The sequence below is a fragment of the Ovis aries genome, chromosome 25 (genome assembly GCF_016772045.2).
Source record: "Ovis aries strain OAR_USU_Benz2616 breed Rambouillet chromosome 25, ARS-UI_Ramb_v3.0, whole genome shotgun sequence".
Lineage (NCBI taxonomy): Eukaryota > Metazoa > Chordata > Mammalia > Artiodactyla > Bovidae > Ovis > Ovis aries.
This window is the reverse complement of record NC_056078.1, coordinates 27,400,388-27,417,161: the sequence shown is the minus strand read 5'-3', so window position 1 is coordinate 27,417,161 and position 16,774 is coordinate 27,400,388. Positions and strand designations below refer to the sequence as shown.

General features: G+C 39.9%; 1 protein-coding gene across 11 annotated transcripts in view; it reads left to right on the top strand.

Moving 5' to 3' along the window:
* Positions 1–10,274, top strand: part of ASCC1 (activating signal cointegrator 1 complex subunit 1) — a 116,397-nt gene extending 106,123 nt beyond the window's left edge. For 8 of the 11 annotated variants that reach the window (XR_009598530.1, XM_004021448.5, XM_042240936.2 and 5 more), the window contains 2 exons: positions 8,272–8,429; positions 9,480–10,274. Coding sequence is in view for 9 of the 11 variants with exons in the window: in XM_004021448.5 (XP_004021497.2) it covers positions 8,272–8,388 (117 nt within the window). In the remaining 2 variants the exon portion in view is untranslated. Of the gene's footprint in view, positions 1–8,271 lie in introns of all 11 variants that reach the window. The other 3 variants (XM_060406603.1, XM_060406602.1, XM_060406599.1) reach the window with 2 other exon arrangements.
* Positions 10,275–16,774: the final 6,500 nt, after the last annotated feature.

The window sequence follows — 16,774 nt, the reverse complement described above, 5'->3', positions numbered from 1 at the left end:
TTGCTTTCTTTCAGTGTGAACCACTATACTACCAGAAATAATAATTCCTTCTGTGTTCTCCCTAGGAAACAACCATGTACAAACTAAAAAATGGTGAGCTTCACAGATCATGTAAGCAGGGGCAGCAAGATGGTTAGATCTTGGTCTTGAGATTCTGTCAGGGAAGCTTTGGTTTTGACCAAAAACCTTTTCATCTTGGTGGTCCACAGTTCCCTCTTTACTCGGTAATAGGAAAACTTTGTTTAATTTTCTGAAGATAACTGTGAGTAGTGTAGTCAGTAAAGGATAGCAACTGTATGGTTGACATTTTTCAAATGTCATACTTAGGTTTTAAATATTCTTTTTAAGTTGTCTGAATTAGTACATATTTCTTACAAGTGATGTTGCAAATATTGGCGGTCTTAAACTCCCGTTTTTATTTTCTCATCAGATATTTGTAGTTTTGTATAGCTGTTCATTGTTTTGTTCCTTTATGGCAAACTTTAAAAAATACTGGCTTCCAGCACAGCAGGGCTTTATGTGTGTGCACATCAGAGAGAAATGTTTTCAGAAAGAGAAAGGTTTAGGTTTCAGAATCCCCAAGGAATTGTTATAAAACAACAGTGAGGAGAAAAAACTCAACAGGATTTAAATACCTTGCTGTAATTCTTTTTGAATTTAAAATTTTCCTGTTCTGTCTTTTATTTTCTAAGCAATAGACCACTTTGCTCTTCTTGGACTACCTTAGCCTAAAAGGAGCAACAAAGTTTCTCTTTTCTTTTCTAAACTTGTAGTTTAAGCTTTTTCTTTTCCATTCAGGTACCTAATTAAATTGAGCCATTTAGTTGATTTGTGCTTATTTTCAACCAGAATTCAATTAAAATTCTTCTAGCTGAGCTAGAGCCACTGATTCTTCAACCAGGTCCAAGATACGAGATTACAGTGAAAGTAGAAGTAACAAGGAAAGAATATGTTCATCTCAGCCTTTGGGAGTTTTGTGAGCCAAGCTTCCGCTCTGTAGTTTAACAGGGCCAGGTTTTAAGGGATCTCATCTACTAGGAAAGAGTGCAGAGGTTAAAGAGCTTAGACTCTAGAGTTAGGCTGCCTGAGTTTGAGTCTTTTTTTTTTTTTTTTTGTAATTTTAATTGATGGCTAATTACTTTACAACATTGTAGTGGTTTTTGCCATACATGGACATGAATCAGCCATGGGAGTTTATGTGTCCCCCATCCTGAGTTCCCCTCCTACCTCCCTCCGCATCCCACGCTTCAGAGTTGTCCCAGTTCAGTGGCTTTGAGTGCCGTGTTTCATGCATCGAACTTGGACTGGTGATCTATTTCACATATGGTAATATGCATGTTTCAATGCTATTCTCTTAAATCATCCCACCCTCGCCTTCTCCCATAGAGTCCAAAAGTCTTCTTTATATCTGTGTCTCTTTTGCTGTCTCGCATATAGGGTCATTGTTACCATCTTTCTAAATTCCATTTATATGTGTTAATATACTGTATTGGTGTTTTTCTTTCTGACGTACTTCACTCCGTATAACAGGCTCCAGTTTCATCCACCTCATTAGAACTGATTCAAATGATTCTTTTTAATAACTGAGTTATATTCCATTGTGTATATGTACCACAGCTTTTGTACCATTTGTCTGCTGATGGACATCTAGATTGCTTCCATGTCCTGGCTATTGTAAGCAGTGCTGCAGTGAACACTGGGGTACATGTGTCTCTTTCAATTCTGGTTTCTTGGGTGTGTATGCCCAGCAGTGGGATTGCTGGGTCGTGGGTCATATGGCAGTTCTAGTTCCAGTTTTTAAGGAATCTCCACACTGTTCTCCATAGTGACTGTACTAGTTTGCATTCCCACCAACAGTGTAAGAGAGTTCCCTTTTCTCCCCACCCTCTCCAGCATTTGTTGTTTGTAGACTTTTGGATAGTGGCCATTCTGACTGCTGTGAGATGTCACCTCATTGTGGTTTTGATTTGCATTTCTCTGATAATGAGTGATGTTGAGCATCTTTTCATGTGTTTGTTAGTCATCTGTGTGTCTTCTTTGGAGAAATGTCTGTTTAGTTCTTTGGCCTATTTTTTGGTTGGGTCATTTATTTTTCTGGTATTAAGCTGCATGTGCTGCTTATATATTTTTGAGATTTAATTCTTTGTCAGTTGCTTCATTTGCTGTTATTTTCTCCCATTCTGAAGGCTGTCTTTTCACCTTGCTTATAGTTTCCTTCATTGTGCAAAAGCTTTTAATTAGGTCCCATTTGTTTATTTTTGCTTTTATTTCTGTTACTCTGGGAGGTGGGTCATAGAGGATCCTGCTGTGATATATGTCAGGGAGTGTTTTGCCTTTGTTTTCCTCTAGGAGTTTTATAGTTTCTGGTCTTACGTTTAGATCTTTAGTCCATTTTGAGTTTATTTTTGTGTATGGTGTTAGAAAGTGTTCTACTTTCATTCTTTTACAGGTAGTTGACCAGTTTTCCCAGCACCACTTGTTAAAGAGATTGTCTTTTCTCCATTGTATATTCTTGCCTCCTTTGTCAAAGATAAGGTGTCTACAGATGTGTGGATTTATCTCTGGGTTTTCTATTTTGTTCCATTGATCTGTATTTCTGTCTTTGTGCCAGTACCATACTGTCTTGACTGTAGCTTTGTAGTATAGTCTGAAGTCAGGCAAATTGATTCCTCCAGTTCCATTCTTCTTTCTCAAGATTGCTTTGGCTCTTTGAGGTTTTTTGTATTTCCATGCAAATTGTGAAATTATTTGTTCTAGCTCTGTGAAAATACCGTTGGTAGCTTGATAGGCATTGCATTGAATCTATAGATTGCTTTGGGTAGTATACTCATTTTCACTATATTGATTCTTCTGATCCATGAACATGGAGTCTTTTTGTTTTTTTAATCGAAGTATTGTTGTTTAGTCACTCAGTCGTGCCCAACTCTTTGCAACCTGATGAATTACAGCACTCTAGGCTTCCCTTTCGCTCACTATCTCCTGGAGTTTGCTCAAACTCATGTCCATTGAATTGGTGATGCCATCCAACCACCTCCTCCTCTATCACCCCCTTCTCCTCCTGCCTTCAGTCTTTCCCAGCATCAGGGTATCTTCCAATGAGTCAGTTCTTTGCATCTGGTGGCCAGAGTATTGGATCTTCAACTTCAGCATCAGTCCTTCCAGTGAATAGTCAGAGTTGATTTCCTTTCAGACTGATTGGTTTGATCTCCTTACTGTCCAAGGGACTCTCAAGAGTCTTCTCCAGCACCACAGTTTGAAAGCATCAATTCTTCTACGCTCAGCCCTCTGTATGGTCCAACTCTCACATTCGTATATGACTACTGGAATTGAAGTATAGTTGATTTACAATGTTGTGTTTGTTTCAGGTATACAGCAAAATGATTCACTTGTGCATACATGTATATCTTTTTTTTTTCCAGATTATTTCCTCATGTAGATTGTCACCCAATATTGAGTATAGTTCCTGGTGTTATACAGTAGGTCCTTGTTGGTTATCTATTTTGTATATATAATAGTGTGTATAGGTTTGGAGATGGCAATGGCAGCCCACCCCAGTACTCTTGCCTGGAAAATCCCATGGATAGAGGAGCCTGGTAGGCTGCAGTCCATGGGGTCACGAAGAGTAGGACACGACTGAGCGACTTCACTTTCATGCATTGGAGAAGGAAATGGCAACCCACTCCAGTGTTCTTGCCTGGAGAATCCCAGGGACGGGGGAGCTTGGTGGGCTGCCGTCTATGGGGTCGCACAGAGTCGGACACGACTGAAGCAACTTAGCAGCACCAGCAGCAGCAGTGTGTATAGGTTAATCCCAAATTCCTGACTTATCTCTCCCCTACTTTCCTCTTTGGTAACCAGACATTTGTTTTCTATGTCTATGGGTCTGTTTCTGGTTTGTATATAAGTTCTGAGTTTTAATCTTAGTTTCCTTTTTCTCCCCTTTTTCAAACTTTATGAATGTCAGTTTTCTACTGTTTATTTGCTGTGTATTCTTGGGCAAGTTACTTTAGCCTTTTAAACTTCACGTTCAACTCAAAATGAGGAGGCCATCAGATGATCACATACAGCCCAAAGTGTGATGCCTGACATGCATGGTTACTCAGTAAACTCTGGCTGTTATGATCTGTATTTCATTAGTGTTATTGTCAACACTTAATGTTTGTTGTTCACCTTGATCTTTTAATATATAACAGTATTTGCGTTAGGTAACTTTGTTTTAAAAATCTCCTATTATGATATATTTGAGTTTATAAAAGTTTAAATTGACCTGGCAAAAATCACCATAAGTAAAGTCAAAAGGCAAATGGCAAACTGGGGGAAAATATATTTGCAGTTCATCACACAAGTAGTTCATTTCCCTAATATATAGAGAACTACTACTCAGTTTAAAAGAATGGACAGTTGTAAAGTTTTTTATGGGATGTGCTTCCACTTAACTGTGCTATAGATGTCATGCTTTTCATTTATATTCTCAGAGCATACTAGGCAAACCCTTGGTTGGAGAAGGGCTTGAGACACACAGCTAAAGATACGGACCTGAACTGTTTCTGTATTTCCCTATAGAATCGCTCCCACTCAGAAATACTCTGCTCCTGTCACTGGTGCCCTCCCATACCCTTTACCCTGCCATCCATGACTTTTCTTGTCTCCTGTATCCTCCTTCATATCCAGAAAACCGCAGAGTCTGTTCTGTGTTTCATTCATAGTATTTCACATCTGCTCCAATCTTTCTAGGCCCACTACTACTATTTTTAGTCAGGAGACACTCAGTATGTCACAACTTAAATACTACACTGGTCTCCTTTTCTTTATTCTCTTGTTCCTTTCTCCAGTTAGCGTGATATATATCACACCCAGATTAATTTCCTTTGGTTTTCTTCTTGGGCCCCAAGCTTACTCAGAAGCTGTCAGTGGTTTCCACCATCTAGAATGAAGTCTCACTTCTGAATCTCACCCTCAGGACCGCCCCCTCCCCGCCCTTTAATCTGATTCACCTTCCTTATGTCTCTAGCCTTAGTGCTTCTCACTGCGTCTTTTTAGGAACCCTGCATACATCTAAACTGATCTTGACCCTCCAGACCCATTTCTGCCTTCATGCTGCCCTTCCTCCTCCTCTCCTCTAAGTCTTAGACTTGCTACAAGGCCCAACTCAGTTTCTGTCTCTTCTAAAGGGCTTGTCTAGAGAGCGAGCCCTCTCCATCGTTTTCTTACCTCCCATTGCATTTACTGATTGCCTGTACCTCTCCTCCCACACTTAACCTTTACTGTCTATATTGTGTTAGGTAAATTTTTGAATTGAATACATAACACAATAACTTGTCACAAGGTGAACACAGCCGTGTCATCAACATGCCTCTCTTCTGACACATACCCCGTCTCCCTAACCAGGTGGCCTGGGATACAGCACCACGTCATATGCCTCTTTACAAGAAAATGCACATCATCAGGTGCTCAGTGACATGCCAGATCAAAAGTTTGAGTCAAGACTAGCCTTTGACAAATAAGAAACATAGAAATTTAAAGGAATATATGAAATTTCTGTTACTAATAAAATTTTTCTTCACAAGTAATTATAGTTGAGGTATAATTAGAAATAATACCATTGAGTAAGTCCTCAAGGATTCCTAGGTGGTGATCTATAAATAAAATCTTTATATCCACCTAAACAAGGCCATGTTTTCTCTTTTCCAACACAAAGTACACAGACATTTTCAACATTTGTTTTTGTTGTCACATTTTATCCAACAAATATTTATTGATCATATACAGTCTCCTGGCTACAGTTATAGCATATAGTGGAATTCAGCTTTGAAGAACATAAAATAACCTTTTCCAGAGTGCTTATTTGAATCACTAGAAATAATTGGCAAAACTAAAACAAAAGCTTAAGACTGAAGATATAACAATGACTAAAAATAAAATAACTATGAAAGATTGTTACTAAATCATCATAAATACACAGAGAAAAGAAGGACATGGGGACAGAAAAGGCCAAGATGAAGCTTGACACAGCAGTAGGGACTTTGGATAAGAAATTCATTTGATTATGATGTTACCACAGGTGTGGAAGAAGATGGCAACCTATGAAGGTAGAATAAGGACAGGTTAAAAAAAGTGCCTGCAATGGGGGAGACCTGGGTTCAGTCCCTGGGTTGGGAAGATCCCCTGGAGGAGGGAAAGGCTACCCACTCCAGTATTCTGGCCTGGAGAATTCCATGAACTGTATAGTCCATAGGGTCGCAGAGTCAGACAGGACTGAGCGACTTTCACTTCACTTCATCACTTCAGAAAGAGCAGAGAGATGTTGTAAACATCGTAGGCAATATTTACTTTTCAGCAGGGCTTTGCAGATTATAAGGAAGGTACTTTGACTTATTCATCTTTTTGAGTCCTTGCCCTTTATGGTCTTGTATTGTGGGTGGTGGTGTCTGTCCACAGCTCCCACATGGCCTGTTGAAAGTTTAGACTGAACTTCACTCTTCCTACCCACTGCTGTTGCTTTAGAGAAGCAAGAGAATTTGTGTTCAGTCTGCTGTTTCAGTTTTGTAATTACTGCATTGAAATCACATCCCAGCAAACTTCATCATAGTTGTATTTACTCTTCGCTTCAAACCTAAAGCATGAGAAATCTCCCTGTCAAATCATGCCAAAGTGAAGTCAGAGATAAATACCTTCCAGCTCCTGGCTGTGGTGTCTCCATCACATGGAAACATAGGCACAAAGAGGAGAACCACGGGCTACTAATCCCTAAAAAGTAACTCGTTGAAAGTATTATGAGTTCCCTTTTAGTTTTGTTTTTGTCTTGTTTTTTATTGCCCATTTGGTTATGTCTTTTTTGTACCTAGAAGGCTTCAGTTTGTAAAGCTACAAATCTGTCAGTCTTGTTGATGTGGTTTTCACTTCAAATTAATGTTCAGCAAAGGGGATTAGCCAATAAACATTTCAGGCAGTATTTTCTTACACAAAAGGGTAGATACGGTTTGAACATGCTGCCAAAGCCAGGAAGGGAGGTTAATTGTGTAAATCATTGCAGGCAGGAGCTGGTCACCTTTCTGAAAGACAAGACAGTGCAGCACACAAGCTCTAAATAGATCTTTGGGGTCAAGCTGATGTCATGTTGAAGAATCAATATTTACTGGACTTTATAAAGTTAGCCTTTAATGAACCCCAAGCATTTTGCTAGGCAGTTAATTGCAGGAAGAGAAAAGGTGACAATGGCTAAAGTCCATGGCTGTAGAGAGAGTATAAAAATAAGTGAAGAGACAAGACAGTCACTTGCTAGTGTGCAAAGGTCTCAGCCTTAGGTTCTACTCAAGCATGGTTGGTTCACGTACTGAAAGGCTTTCTTGGGATCATGCTGACATTTAAGAAAGAGCAACTCTTGCATCCTAACAGAAAAACGGCAGCCCTTTGCTCTTTGACACTCCTTATCTAAGCATTGTAGCTTAATTTTCTTGGGATGAATTCTGATGTCTTTTTGCATTCTGCCTTGTAAATGTGCTCATCACGGGAGTAGGTCTTTCTCAGAATGTGGCTCATCCCTTCATCTGACAAAGCTGAAAGCTTTTAAAATAAAGAATTGTAGTAAAGAGCATTTACTTTAAGATGCTGGCTTGAATCCAAAGTCCTATGAAAGGTTTTGGATAAACATCATCATTTGTACTTGTTACATCGTTGAATAGAAGTGTTTCCCTGGCTGTTTTGTGTGTGAGAGTGTTCTGAACTCCTCGCTAGGTTATCAAAATCATTTGTAGGGCAGGAACCTTATCTTCTGTTTATTTTAGTCACTGTTTCTAATAAATGTTGTTGACGAGGTAGAGGAATGTATTATATCAAATTTTATCCTGGCTGTAACAAAACTAACATTCCCCATGGTCAGTAACTGAAAGTCCATAGAAGCAGCTTTGTTAAGCCATGTGAATCAGGGTATGGCCCCCTTATGTTTGTTACAAGTTCTTGGTCATATCTCCTCAATAGACACATTTTGGAGTTGACTCCTCAGACCTCTTTCTCTGGTGCATTTTGTCAGAGGAGGAGTCTTTTCAATCAGTCGATGAAGAGTTGCTGTTTTTTTCCCCACTCCCACTCCTATCCCTGCTCTCCGGGATCATTTTTCAGATGAGAATACTGAGGAACAAAGCATAAGAGGTTTGTTGGGATTGTTGTGGACACACATAGCAAGAGATTTTTACAAGAGAATCTGATGTTTACTATTTCTGTCTGTGATTTTCTTTGGATATTCATTCTGGGTTTTTTATTTTTCCTTTTCAGCTATTTGAGAACTTCTCCTTTGGTACCCTAAAGCTCAATTCAATTCACATCTCTCAGAGGTTCACAGTGGACAGCTTTGGAAACTATGCCTCCTGTGGACAGATTGACTTCTCCTGAGGTGGATCTTGGGAAGCACTGAAGTTAAACATCCTCACAAGGTGCTGAGGGAGAAGTCTCATCACTTTAAGCAATGGAGGGATGTGGGAAACTGGGCGGTAACTTCCCTGGGCAGCTCCCCGAGGATGCCGTGGTGCCTGGTGGTTGTCACAGTCACCGCAGTCAGCCAGGATAGTTTTGGGCATGGGGAGAACATATGCCTGTAACATATGCCTGTTCATCTTTCACAGAATCTACCTCTGTTTCCAAAGCTCTTCTCTGGAAGTGTAGCTCTGAAGCCCACTGGAGCTCAGACTCGCAGTATTTCTTATATACCTACTGATTTTGCTCCAGCCTTTAAACTCTTTTGTATTAATATTAATACTTTAAGAGAATTACAAATGTGTGATCTTATTAATCTCTCCACCTAGATCAAATATCAACAAATTCTAGAAGGTTTGTATTTTTCCCTTCTTACACTCTAATTTTTAATCAGTACCCAGAGTTCTTTTTCATTGTGGTAAAAAACACAGAACATAAACTTTACAGTCTTAAACCACTTAAAAGTGTACAGTTCAGTAATGTGAATTATATTCATCTTGTGAAATATCTCCAGAACCTTTTCGTCTGGCAAATCTGAAACTCTGTACCCATTAAAAAACTCTTCTTTTCCCCCTGCCTCCCAGCAACCACCATTTTACTTTCTATTTCTATGGATTTGACTACATCGTATAAGTGGAATCATACAGTATTTGTCTTTTTGTGACTGGATTATTCTCCTTAACATAATGCCCTCAAGGTTTATCTATGTGTAGCATGTGTCAGGACTTCCTTCCTTTTTAAGAATGAGTAATATTCCATTGGATGTGTATACAGTCATCCCTCGGTTCCCTTGGTTCCAGGACCTCCCTCTGTATCTGTGGATTCTCAAGTCCCTTATATAAAATGGTATAGTATTTGCATATAACTTATACGTACCATCCTGGACTTTAAATCATTTATAAATTACTTATAATGACTAAATACAATGTAAATGCCATGTAAATAGTTGCCGGCACACAGTAAGTTCAAGTTTTCCTTCCTGTAACTTTCTGAATATTTTTGGTCCACAGTTGACTGACTCCACAGATGTGGGATCCATGGATGTGTTGAGGGCCGATTGTACCGCATTTTGTTTATCCAGTCTTTCATCGATGGACACTTGGGTTCCTTCCACCTTTTGGCTGTTGTGAATAATGCCCTGTGAACGTGGGTGTACAAATATCTGAGACCCTGCTTTCAGTTCCTTAATTATTTAGAACTTTAACTTAAGCAAAATAGCTGGTAAAGGTTTTAACCTGTTACTTTGATCTGTCCTTTTTCTTCTGAAGTTGGTCCCTTTTATGCTTCTTCAGTTCCTGTTCCTTCACCCTACCCTAACCCTTGCCTTTCCGTACCACTGATGGAGCTGTAGTATTGTGGCTCTTTTCTGTCTACTTACCAGGGCAGCAGCAATTGAAACGATGATATCAGCAGGACTGCGCAGTTTCTCAGGAGAATGTCAGCTGCAGAAGGCACTCCTTTGCTGCAGACCAGCAGAGGGTGAGGGTTCCTCTGCTTAGCCCCACCTGTCAGCCCTGCCACATTCTCTGCTAGGGAGCTCCAGCCTCACTGTCACCTCTCATCCTTGCCCCCTCACAGCTTTCCTCTCTCCATGGCCTCTGTCTTTCCTTCGCTACTTAGTCTCATCCTGATTATTATTTTCTGTTTGAGAAGTCTGATGCTGAGCCGCATGTGTTAATAAGGCCACTAACTGGTAAGACTGTATGTAACACTCAGATTTGTTAAATCATTTGTGAATAAATGTATTTCTAAAGTGACTGTGAAAAAAAAAATAAATAAATAAAGTGACTGTGTTTTTCTTCTGATATTCCTGTTTAGTTTTAGTTTGACCCCCTTGATGTACATCGGGATACAGTGCTGCCATCACTTATTCACTGGCATAGCTATTTTATTCTTCCAGGACTTAATATTGGTGCCTGCAGGGTTGGTTGTTTTCCCAAAAAAGCTTTCTACAGGTAATATTCAGGTTTTATTTAAGTGGAGCTTTTACTTCACTCACTTCTGATTGTTCGATGGCATATGGGAATAAGCGCTCCCAGGGGTAGTACTAAATAGCAGAATCGACTGTGGAGTTGAGTGCCCTCATCTCATCTGGTACTCCTTCTAACTGGCTTCTTTCTGACAGCTACCATTGAGGGACCTTGGCCAGAAAATAAAGATGTCTTCTTTTGAGTGTCAGAGGTATGATTTCTTTTTTAGAAATAAAATTTTTGTCTTTGGAAAATGTAACTTTATATGTTCTTGTTGTTTAGTTGCTAAGTCATGTCTGACTCTTTTATGACCCCATGGACTGTAGCCTGCCAGGCTTCTCTGTCCATGGGATTTCCCAGGCAAGAATACTGGAGTGGGTTGCCAGTTCCTTCTCCAGGGGATCTTCCCAATCGAGGGATTGCACCCATGTCTCCTGCACTGGCAGGCAGATTCTTTACCCCAAGACATAAATTCTTAACGGAAATTCTGTTACTTAGTATTTAGAGGTAACTGAGCATGTAAGGACTTAGCGTTACTGTTAAGTGGAGTTTTCTAGCAGCTACATGATAAGGTGGCATCATCACTCTGATGGCTAATAGTGTATGTGCCTGTGTATTTTTGTGTTTTGTAGAATTTTGTAGGTTAGTAGTTATCAATAGAATTGGGGGAAAAAAACGTGTTTATGTTTTAAGTTGTTTTTTTTTTTTTTCTGGATGCCAGTAGACAAATTTTTGAGACACCATAGCTCTAAAGAAAGTACACTTTTAACTACTATTGTGGAGAGGGAGTAGCAGGTAGTTTTGATGTATAACAGAAATTTTATGAAGAGCAACAGTGTAAGCAAGTAATTTTTGATGGCGCTAACAGAATTGTTTAAGATTCCATGTCCCCTTTCACCAAACTGTAATGAGGTCAAGGTTGGAGGATTTGATCTCTACTTATAATCCAGTCTCCCTTAGCGTTGCCAATTTGCAGTTCATTCTGCAGTGAAATAGAGTTAAGTTGCAGCTGACAAGTTGCAGCTAACAAGTTGCAGCTAACATCGCTCCGGTTGACTTTTAAGGCACCGCTGGCTTCACCCTTAACTCTTTTAAGAAGAGGAGGGGAAAAAGAATCTCTTACCACGACTGTTACATGAGATCTGTGTTGTTATAAAAAGAACTTTGTTATGAGAATAAGTTTGTGGGTTTTTTTGGATGGGGCATAATGAGTTACCCCCAAATAAACTCCATACCCTTGGTAGAGACATGATGAATATTACTTATAATGGTTATTTTTTAAGTGAACTTCAGAGTTTACTAAATTGGACACTGATGAGAATCCAGCTTCATAATGACACAAAGCTTAGTTCAGGTTTGCTCTTGCACTCTGCCATTTTCCTGGCACTAAAGGAAGCCAGAGGGGTATGAGTTAAGGAACACCTCTCAGATTCTGTCTTTATGCCTGCAGGGAGATGGATAGCAAAGCCCAAGGATACTATAGGTAAGAAAAGGGGCAGCTGTTGTGGTTGTTTATCAATAGCTTTGTTGTTAGTAAAATGATCTCTTAAAGGTAAGATAAGCTTACTGTGTGAAAAAGCATCAAGCTATATACTTTTATGTCTTAAACTTTTTCCAGTGTGTGTGTTATGCTTCAATTTAAATATTCGTTTAAAAAATAAATTTCCTCATCCACAAGTTACTACTTCTTATGCATTTAGGCACATATATCATATTGCTAAGTAATTTTTCACAAATGATAACAGCTAATATTAACAGAGTATTCACATTTGTCATTTATTTGTAAATGTGTGTTTATTCATTAAATCTTCACAAGCCCACTTAAGTTGGTGTTGAAGTGAAGTGAAAGTTGGTCGGTCATGTCCAACTCTTTGCAACCCCATGGACTATATAGTTCATGGGATTCTCTAAGCCAGAATACTGGAGTGGGTCACCTTTCCCTTCTGCAGGGGATCTTCCCAACTCAGGGATCGAACCCAGGTCTCCCGCATTGCAGATGGATTCTTTACCAACTGAGCTATCAGGGAAGCCTTGATAAGTTGATAAGTTGATGTTATTGTACCTCATTTTAGAAACTGAGATTCAATAAAGTTAAGAAATTTGTCTGAGGTCATAAAGCTTGTATCTGTGGTTCTCAAAATGTAATTTTTGGACCCCTCAGAGTCCCTGATCCTTTAGAGGGGCGAGAAGATCCTACTATTCTCATGAAAATACTAAGATATAATTGACCTTTTTCACTCTAATTCTCTCCTGAGTGTACATTGGGGTCTCCAGAGGCTATGTGATATGATAACATCACCACACTGATGGTTAATAGAATAGTATGTGTGTATATTCTTATGTTTTCTAGAATTTTGTAAGTTGGTAGTTTTAGGTTTTAGATATGTGTTTTTTAGAGATAACTTGGTTTGCTCTCGGTACTTCTGCTGTGCTATTACTAGCTACTTCCCATTATACCTGCTGTTACCGGCTGAATTGTGTCCCCTGAGAATTCATATGTTAAAGCTCTCACCCCCTAGTACCTCAGAAGGTGACTATTTTGAGATAGGACCTTTAAAGAGGTAGTTAAGTTAAAATGAGGCTGAGGCTATTACTGTGGGCCCTAAGCCAGTCTGACTGATGTCCTTATAAGGAGAGGAAATTTGGACGCATGAAGAAACATTGGACCCCAGACTACCAAGATCAGTTCCTGGGTCTGTCTGCAAAAATGTTTGGTTGATGATATTGCCTAGTAACTGGTGATTAGAGGGGTCTGAGAATGACAATGAAACTGACTGATACGAAACAGACAGGGCCAGACTGAGGAAGTTCCTTTTGCCTCTTCCCTGATCATCTGAACCCTCAAGGAATGCCCAAGAGACAGAAGGAGGCAAAACATTAAGCACAGTGGAAATACAATTTTTGATGAGAGTGTCTGCTAGCATTGCCTAGCAGATGTGGCACTTATTTTTAGTTCAAGAACTGTCTGGAATCATTAAAGAGATCCCAGGTACTGCCCAGTCTGTGGACTGCAGTGTTGATGGCTGCCGCCCTCAGTGACATCATGGATGACATCAACAATGGTCCAGTGGAATGCCCAGCTAGTTAAGGACAACAAAGGAAAATACTTAAATAAAGGATCGTTTGACAACCAGAAAAGAAAGAAGCATCAGCTATGTGCATGTACAGAGCAAAGACCATGTGTGACAGTAAGAAGGCAGACATCTGCAAGCCAAGAGGAGACAAGAGAAGCCAAGTCTGCCAGCACCCTTTTCTTTTTTTGGCTGTGCCCAGGGATCGAACCGGGGCCCAGCACTGAAAGCAGAGTCTTAACCACTGAAGTATCAGGGAATTCCCAAGTCTGCCAACACCTTAATTGTGAACTTCTAGCCTCCAGAATTTATTGAAAAAATAAATGCTGTTTAAGCCACCCAGTCTGTGGTATTTTGTTATGGCAGCCCTAACAAACTAACAACACTCGCTATAATGCAGAAGCTAATCTACCTTTCTTCCTTTGGGCCAGACATTAAAGAGATATGCCAAAGTGTAAAACAGTACTACATTTTGTGGGGAGTATGGTGAGGAATATAATTTTTTTCCATAAAATACATTATTTTGTTAATATGAGTCAGTGTTGTTATTTTTAAATGAACTTTTTGGATGTAAGAGTTGGACTATAAAGAAAGCTGAGCACTGAAGAATTGATGCTTTTGAACTGTGGTGTTGGAGAAGACTCTTGAGAGTCCCTTGGACTGCAAGGAGATCCAGCCAGTCCATCCTAAAGGAGATCAGTCCTGGGTGTTCATTGGAAGGACTGATGCTGAAGCTGAAGCTCCAATACTTTGGCCACCTGATGCAAAGATCTGATTCATTTGAAAAGACGTGGATGCTGGGAAAGATTGAGGGCAGGAGAAGAAGGGGACGATGGAGGATGAGATGGTTGGATGGCATCACGGACTCAATGGACATAGGTTTGGGTAGACCCCGGGAGTTGGTCATGGATAGGGAGGCCTGGCGTGCTGCAGTTCATGGGGTCGTGAAGAGTTGGACACGACTGAGAACTGAACTGAATATTAATTTTTCCTTGAAATATCTTTTAGAGCAGTTTTAGGTTCACAGAAAAATTGAGAGGCTGTTTTTTTTTTTTCAAGTACAGTATATCAGTGTCTATACTGTATATCTCATATAAACAAAAATAGAAGTTCTTTGGACTGCTCTATAATCTTTCCGTGTGCAGGATTCCTGAGACCAGAAATCTGAGAACTGCTGCACTATACTATGTGCGTGCATGCTCAGTCGTTCAGTGGTATCCAACTCTGACCCTTTGGACCGTAGCCCACCAGGCTCCTCTGTCCATGGGATTTTTCAGACAAGAACACTGGAGTGGACTGCATTTCCCCCTTCAGGTGATTGTCCCAACCCAGGGATCAAACCTCAGTCTCCTGCATTGCAGGTAGATTCTTAGTGCTGAGCCATCAGGGAAGCCCAACCTGTGATATATGGTCTTCTATAGTAAGCTTTTGTTACCCAGTAATATGCAGTGGACCACGTTAGTTGTCAGTAGACACAGAGTTACATTATTTTTAGTGTCTGCAGAATAGCCTTTTGTATGTTGTTATAATTTAACTCGTTGGTCCCTAGCTAATGGACATTGATTTGGTTTCCAAGTTTGGCTATTTTAAATAATTCTGGATTGAACATCTTTGTATTTTTATGTCTGTGAGGTCTTCTAGAAATGAAGTTAAATGGTTTTAAAGATGTGGTTAAATTTAAATTTCTTATTTGGAAACTAAGACCCTTCTTCCATTTTGTATTGCTAAATATTTAAAAAAATATATGTACCATTTATCAACTATACCCAGCAACTTTGAGACCCCTTTGGTTTGAAAAGGCTTACCTGCCAGTAAGTCTCTCAAAATTTAGGAGAAACTTTTCTTCTTTATAAACTATAGTTATTGTCCATTTTCTACAACTTTTTTCTTATCTGGAAATTTGAATTTTCTCTAAGTAGCTTTACAGTAGAATTAACAGTACTGGATTGTTGTTGATTTGCCTGTGACTAATACCCATCTTGAAGGTGCTACAGAAGGCAAGTCCCATTGGAGGCATTACCCAGGAATATGGGAAACATTTTGACCTTCAAGGGTCTGGAAACAGCTATTGTCTTATTGATGGGCATCTTGTTAAAGCCTTTCCAAACTCTTTTTTGGGCAACCACAGTCATTCCAGAAGATCAGGGACTTCATAAGATAGTATTGAGATGAGAGGTGTATGGTATCTAGGTTCTGCCTCCTTAATGACTAGGAGGCACATAACTAGCTTTGCTAAAAGACTAGGATTGAAATAGAATAAGATGGCAAATTTTAGTGTGTATTCAGAACTATGGGACATCATAGCTACCTCTTCCCAACCTGCTGCTAAGTCACTTCAGTCATGTCCAACTCTGTGCGACCCCATAGACGGCAGCCCACCAGGCTCCCCCATCCCTGGGATTCTCCAGGCAAGAACACTGGAGTGGGTTGCCATTTCCTTCTCCAATGCATGAATGTGAAAAGTGAAAGTGAAGTCACTCAGTCATGTCCGACCCTCAGTGACCACGTGGACTGCAGCCTACAAGGCTCCTCCGTCCATGGGATTTTCCAGGCAAGAGTAATGGAGTGGGGTGCCATCGCCTTCTCCGTTTCCAACCTGAGGGAAGAAGAAATAGCATTTTAGAAATGTTGACTATGCCCAGGCACTTAGTATTTAATTTTGCATGAGTTCTATGGCAGTCTTCTGAGGTGAGTGGCATCATCATTAATTTATAGATAGATATTTTGCCCAAGAACCCAGCTAGTAAGAGGGAGTCTGCCCTCAGTATATATGACAACAAATTGCTCTTCCATTATACATTGGGGCTGAGTACAACTGGGCAAGGCAAGCCTGCTTTATTTACTGTGAGATGAAAACATCAATGGCCAGGGCCTCATTGCAGCAGCACCTTTAAGTCCAGCTGCAAAGAAAAAAGAAAACACGGAAAGGGAGCTATTGTTTTCTGTTTTCCCAAGGGACCCCAGCCCAAGCCCTTGATGCACTCAGAATTCCCAGGCAAGCCAGACTCAGGGTGACTATGAACCTTGTAACCTGTGTTTTTTCTTCCTATTGATTAAGATCATGTTTTTCATTGCCTTTGATTTCTTTCTTTTTTTTTTTTAAGTTTGTTTTTTCAATAAAAACAATCCAGGGCTTGGGTCCTAAAAGTTTAATATGTTTTGTCCTGTCAGATTATCTGTTTCCTCTTCAATTTATTTGTGATGTAAACCTCGCCCCATTTCTGCTCCGATCCTGGGACTGTGCCCAGAAACGTGTAAGTCAAC